The sequence below is a fragment of the Gigantopelta aegis genome, chromosome 10 (assembly GCF_016097555.1).
Source record: "Gigantopelta aegis isolate Gae_Host chromosome 10, Gae_host_genome, whole genome shotgun sequence".
Taxonomy (NCBI): domain Eukaryota; kingdom Metazoa; phylum Mollusca; class Gastropoda; order Neomphalida; family Peltospiridae; genus Gigantopelta; species Gigantopelta aegis.
In genome coordinates, this window is record NC_054708.1 from 78,506,205 (window position 1) to 78,513,129 (window position 6,925).

At 39.1% G+C, this 6,925-nt stretch overlaps 1 protein-coding gene across 1 annotated transcript; it reads right to left on the minus strand.

Moving 5' to 3' along the window:
* Window positions 1–678: 678 nt before the first annotated feature.
* Window positions 679–1,983, minus strand: LOC121383832 (sex peptide receptor-like). Its single transcript, XM_041513931.1, has one exon. It carries the CDS (start codon window positions 1,981–1,983, stop codon window positions 679–681), a length of 1,305 nt encoding a protein of 434 aa, XP_041369865.1.
* Window positions 1,984–6,925: the final 4,942 nt, after the last annotated feature.

Consider the following 6,925-nt stretch of genomic DNA (forward strand, 5'->3'; position numbering starts at 1 on the left):
CACTGATGCCTCATTGATATATTATCTAACATATGATTAACATTTGATGCCTCATTGACATATAATCATACATATGATTAATTTTTGATGCCTCATTAACATATAATCTTACATATAATTAACCTTTGATGCCTCATTAACATATACTCTTACATATGATTAATCTTTGGTGCATGATTGCCATATAAACATACATATCATTTATTTCTGATGCCTCATTGACAAGTAAAAATACAAATCATTTAAATTAGATGCCTGATTGGCAATTAAAAAATACAAATAATTTACATTAAATGCCTGAAAGGCAATACATACAAATAATTTACACGAGATGCCTGATTAGCAACTATAAATGTACATTCATTTACATTAGATGCCCGATTGGCAACCAAATGTACATTCATTTACATGAGATGCCTGACTGGCAACTATAAATGTACATTTATTTACATTAGATGCCCGATTGGCAACCAAATGTACATTCATTTACATTAGATGCCCAATTGGCAACCAAATGTACATTCATTTACATGAGATGCCTGATTGGCAACTAAATGTATATACATTTACATTAGATGCCTGATGGACAACTAAACACACATACAAATTTACATTATAGATACCTGATCGGCAACTAAATGACATACACATGATATGCACAGGACATCCAAGTGGCAACTAAACGTACGTATGGTTAGTTGCCGACTCAAGCTGTGTGACATTACCATTAGTTGAGGTAGGGCTATTGACCAGCTTCAGTTTGAGCCAGCCGGGCCGGTGTTTGGCACAGAACGTACAGAAGACGCTGGCGAAGGTGTCGCGGAACTGCTTGCTCATGGTGCAGTAGAGTACAAAGTTGACGGAGTTGTTGATGAGGGCCATGATGTCAAGCAGGTCTCCCAACGGGTTGTACACAACGTCCTGGAAACACCGGATGAAGATGTTCATCAGTGTGAGCAGGCCCTGCGGCAGCTCCGTGATCATGAACAACACCACCACCGCCAGCAGCATTTTCGTCGTGCGGTTGTGCTCACCGTGCTTGTCAGACTCTGCCTTCCGGCCCTGCGACTTGAGCAGCATCCGTTTCCGGTGTGCCTTGTGCATGGCGTGGATCAGAAGGATGGTCAACGTCATCAGCATGGCGCACGGGATGAGCTTGATGAATATGGCCTGGATCCAGTTGTTGATCTGACGGAACACCCGGGCCACTTCCGTGTCAGACCACAATGTCGGCTTATATACATGAACGAAGAATGTGTCGTTGGTGGAGTTTACGTCCATACTCATGTTCAAATTCAGCGGTTCAAGACTAATCCTCTCGAATCGGTTTATGATTATGTTTGGTATACAGAGCAGCAACATGGACAGGTAGACAAGAAATATAGCAATACGAGCTCTGTGGAGATTGCAGTACACCGCACCTTTAGTCGGCATGCAGATGTAGATGTAGCGGAATATGGCAAGGGCGATGGTCAGCCATATTGCCACTGTGTGGCAGATGATGCTAAAACTGGCGTGAAACATCAGGAAACAGATCCAGACAAAACTCATGGTGGTGAACGTTGGAAACGACGGTATCTTGAGGATGTAGAAGTGGATAGAGAATGGAAGATAGGACAGCATGGTGAGGAGGTCTGCCACGGCCAGCCACATGAGGATGGTGTTCGTCGGAGAGATCATGTTCTTTCTCGTCAGAACGAGAACGTTAGCGATGTTGGCAATAATGCCGAAGACACACACCGTTGCGCTGAAGTAGCCATGGTAGTTGGCATAATTCATGGCAAATTCACGTAGCCCCTGTGCGGTGGCCCTGCTGACGATGCCATCAATGTATTTGACGTCACTGCAGTTGGTATCACCCGATGGCGAGAAGAAGGCCTCAGTGATGTTGTATGCAGACATAATGGTCGTTGGTGGGCCAGACGGAAGTGTCATCTGAACAAAGTTGTTGGTGGAGTTGAGGTTCGAATACAGGACAGCCATGACAAGTCAGTTCACTGTACAAAGTCTCGGCGCGGTCTGAAAAACACAACATAATGCATGTTATTCACCATGTCTCTTAAACTCTCTCTGGAAAGGAAACCTTTAAAAAAAATGGTTTGTTTAACACCACCACTAGAGCACATGGATTTATTAACATTTGGTTATTAGATGTCAAATATTTGGTCATTGTGACACATAGGGAAAACCCACTACATTTTTCCATTATCAGTAAGGGATCTTTGATATGCACTTTCCTAGACAGGAGAGCACATACCCATGACCTTTGATATACCAGTCATGGGGTACTGGCTATAAGATGGGGAAAAACTCAGAGAATAGACACACAGAGGGGATTTAGTCTTTCGACCCAAGCACCTCAGTTAAGTGCTCCACCAACTGACCTATATGTAGATCCTGCCCCTTCCTAACATACTAAAACAAACCAGTTTAGTAATTTCGTACCACTGCATTGTGCATAGACCAACCAAGCCACATTTAATGATAAGACAGTTAAAATTAATTTAATTTTATGTTGAAAATCTCCTGTTACTGTAAATATGGACAAATCCTGTGTTTGAATTCACTTTGATATTCATAAGTTTTTTTTTTGTTAAGCACATTTACCAAATTCCTAAACGTTTTTGCTTAAAAACAGAATATTGGAATGTGTAACACATTTGGATAAAGAGACAATAGAGTGAAAGACAAGAGGGTAACATTAAAATGAGGAAATACCCTAAAAAAACAAGAAAACTAGAGCTGGTCTGCTTAAGCGTTACTTCTCAGAGGTATGTGTGTTTTTAAAAATGTGAAAACTGAATTTCATGTATTAAAAATACTGGGATGACCAGTGATACTTTGGATCTACAAAAATTAATAATGTAAACAATAAATCCAAACAATGTCCGATTTCTACTATCAAAAATGGCTTTAATAGCGAAAAATATGCTGTAAGAGTTTTAAAAATAGTCTGTCACTGTAAGAGCAGCCTACTATAGAAACAGTATGTTTCTCCATCCGTCCGTCCGTCCGTCCGTCCGTCCGTCCGTCCTCTCACTCACTCACTCACTCACTCACTCACTCACTCACTCACTCACTCTCTCTCTCTCTCTCTCTCTCTCTCTCTCTCTCTCTCTCTCTCTCTCTCTCTCTCTCTCTCTCTCTCTCTCTCTCTCTCTCTCTCTCTCTCTCTCTCTCTCACTCTCTCACTCTCACTCTCACTCTCACTCTCACTCTCACTCTCACTCATATCCATGAGTTGAAATAACCTTAATAGACACCAAATAAATCAAAGTTTAAAATGTGCCGAGTTGTTGCTAACTTCAACAATATTTTTTTGCTCACTAATATCTTGTGAAATTTCATTACTTAGTATGCAATCTATAAAATGTTTTTAGCACCATCACTGTGGACAGCTGTAAGTATGCCATACAACTAAATGAATGTTATCGATGTTCCGATCAACTAATGGCCATTCATTGGTGGGCTAAGACCTTTAGTGATGGGGCCAGCGTAAAGACTAAAAAATCTATACTAAGCACATCGGTACCATAAAGATTCACAAATGCAATATATTGAACGTATACAAATTTTGATTGACAACTTCAAAGGTACTAATGGATGGATGGATTAGTGGACTAGGATAACATAAATTTCTTGTTCAGTGTAATACAGAACTAGGCAATAAAAATTGCCTAAGAATTAAAACATTCATTCATTTCAATGGGTTGTCTTATTTCAAAGTAAAAGTTTAATTATTCCCATCAAATAAGCCTACTAAAATTGCTTTTAAAATTAATTTGCCAAAAGCACTTTAATTAAGTGTCAGCCATTTGTCAAACTCGGGCTTTTCAAAATAAGCCAATAACTGAAGGATCTCATCAGCTGTTACTGATAATTAGATTGAAGGTGCTTACTCTAGCTGCCTCATTGGGATAAGTATGTGTATGAGATTTGTTCAGTGATACTTCAGTTTAAACAATGTTAATTATAGGCACCTTGGTACATTTTAAATTATGGCTGTTAAATTTGGTGGTTATTTTGACACTTGGATGAGAGAGTGAAACAAAACTTCTGCTACAGTTCTGCACTGGCTACTCCTTCCAAAAAACAACGAGGGATCTTATATATGCTCTTTCAGGAAGGACTTTTGAGGGTCGAACCCCTTCCTGCTCCAAGAAACGTTTTTTTTTAAATATTTTTTTTTGGGGGGTGGGCATGATCTGACCCAAACTAAATACTTTGCTCACCACAGTCTACACCACCCCCTCCCCCTCCCATCACAATGTCCTGCACATGTGCCTGCCTTTTCCAAAAACAGGACAATATGCATACCATGGACTTTGATGTAACATGGGACAGGACATAGACCAGTGGTAAAGTGCTCACCTGATGCATGCATGGTTGGTCTAGGATCGATCCCCATCTATTGGGCTATTTCTCACTCCAATCTAATTAAAATTAGCTCTACTGGTTAATTACTATTACCTGTGGATCTAACAGCACCCCATTGGTGCTCATGTCCAGCTGACCTTTCATTTGACCAATCAAAACCTTACTTACAAAATCATGCCAGTGATTTAAAAAGAACATGAAAACATTCGGGATTATATGCCGAGGGTATACGAAATGATTCAGGTGAATTACGAAGTATGCCGGAAACTAATTTCAATATAAAATTTGTTTCAAGATGAAAAAAAACATTCATGTGATGGTATAGCCATAAAATCTGTTCATATACTAGTATACAATCCAGAGTTTATTACTGCACTTTTCCCCCTGTTTTTTAATGTTGAAATAGACCAACAACTTCGTCTATTGCGTAAATAGTCTAGCCCGATATTTTTAGAATTTGTACGCTTCCGAATAACGCTATAAAAGGCGAAATGTAATTGGTCAATATTTAAATTGTTATTTATAGATGATATGTCACCTGGACATGGGAGTCCATACAATGCTGTTAGATCTACTGGTAGACCAGTAGAGCTAATTTTAATCAGATCGTTCTTGCTCCAGCCAGTACACCATGATTGGTATATCAAAGGCCGGGTATATGCTATCCTGTCTATGGGATGGTGCATATAAAATATCCTTTGCTACTCACTACAAATGTTTGACATCCAATAGCCAGTGATTAATAAATCAATGTGCTCTAGTGGTGTCGTTAAACAAAACAAACTTTAACTTCCAATCATTCTGATTGTTTCTCCTCTTTTCATCTGCACTGCCAACCACCTGCTTTGTACTTACCCGATACTGCATTAATTAATTTTGCAAGGATATTTTTGTACAAGACAATACAAATTTTTATGTAACAATGGTGTGGCACTATTTTGATTGGAGAAAAAACCGAACCACTCCATCAAAGGCGATCAACCTTATGATGCATTGCTTCTCAGGTGAGTGATCTACCATTGAGCCACATCTCATCTGTTACCTTTTCATTAATGGACTACAGTACTGTGGTGTAGACAAATCATGACTAGACATTTCCTATAGTAGTTTTTATTTTATCTAACCATCAACGTGGTTCACGGACAACAGCTTCCATAAATAAACATTCCCTGACTGAACTCAATAAAGGTTTCACTGCTAATGGGCACTTTTACTTTCAGTACCACGTAACTGAGTTCTTGCTCACCTGCTTTGAAACACTGCCAATCTCATAAGCTTATCTGATAGGCAAGAATCATGGTGGTATAGGTGTTTTTTATAAACTTGTTCTGGAGTAGAGGTTTTTACAGGATATTAAAAGACAATGTTAAAAGTATCTGTTATATGTACCTTTCCACACATGGGACAGTTCATAACATAGTATTTGATGTACTAGTCTAGTCATACAGGGCACTGATATTGATGGGTCAAAAAACTTTCATGAGTTCAGCCAATCTTTAGACAGAAGTGAATCAATCTTTGACCCGAGTCCTTTGAGGGTAATTGATCCTACGACCCATCACACCTCAGGCGACACTCCACCACTGAGCTGCATCCTGCCACACATCACTGATCAACTAGAAAAGATTGAAACCCCTACATCTTTGAAATATTTGTTTATCTCTGACCTTGCATACTGTAACCACACAAATCTATTCTCTCTTTTCAATCAACAGGTCTCTTCACTGTCATCATGTCTCACACTCAGAATGACTGCCTGGCCGTGAAATATTCTTTGACAACAATACACCACCAGATGAAGCATAACTTGAAAATACACCACATGCCAAGATGACCAGCTCTGTGGCTGGACTTGCATGGAAACAGAGATCTTCTCCATAGCAGCCAACAAAAGAATCCTGTGTGGAGGGCAACACAGCTATTGATTTGTCCATGTGTTTTTCTTTCCATCAAGATGGTCATTAATCCCTTAATCAAAGTTGGCAAGGCGATTCGCAAGATAAATTTACTGATACTGTCAGCCGATTTCTACAACAACAGGCTGCAACTAAGCCAGGGTTTTCGAGAATACTTTGCATAAATCCTAATCAAGAAATTTGGGTCCAAAAGCTTGCTGCGTGATTATATCAATTACATCTAGCATTGAAAGTGTTAATGGGAGAGGAAATACATTCCTAATCCTTGGAAATATACTTCTTTGATAAAAAAAATATAGCCCTACATAAGTAAAAGACACATGACTTAATGTATATGCTAGTCATACAAATATATAAATACATTAAAACTGATAATGGAGAAGCAGCATTTTAAATATACAAAAAATAACATATCTCATTAGACATTTTAATTATATAGATATATAGGGGGATGGATGGATGGATGGACGGACAGACAGATGGACGGATGGACGGACGGGTGGACAGATGCATGGATGGACGGACGGACAGATGCATGGATGGAGAGACAGATGAATAACAACATACATTCATTTATCTGCATATACAGGTATATTAGTGTCATAATTCTTTAAACTTAATAGAATCTGAGA

Coding starts and splice junctions, on each gene's coding strand:
- LOC121383832 (XM_041513931.1), bottom strand. CDS start 1,983: ATGGCTGTCCTGTATTCGAACCTCAACTCCACCAACAACTTTGTTCAG.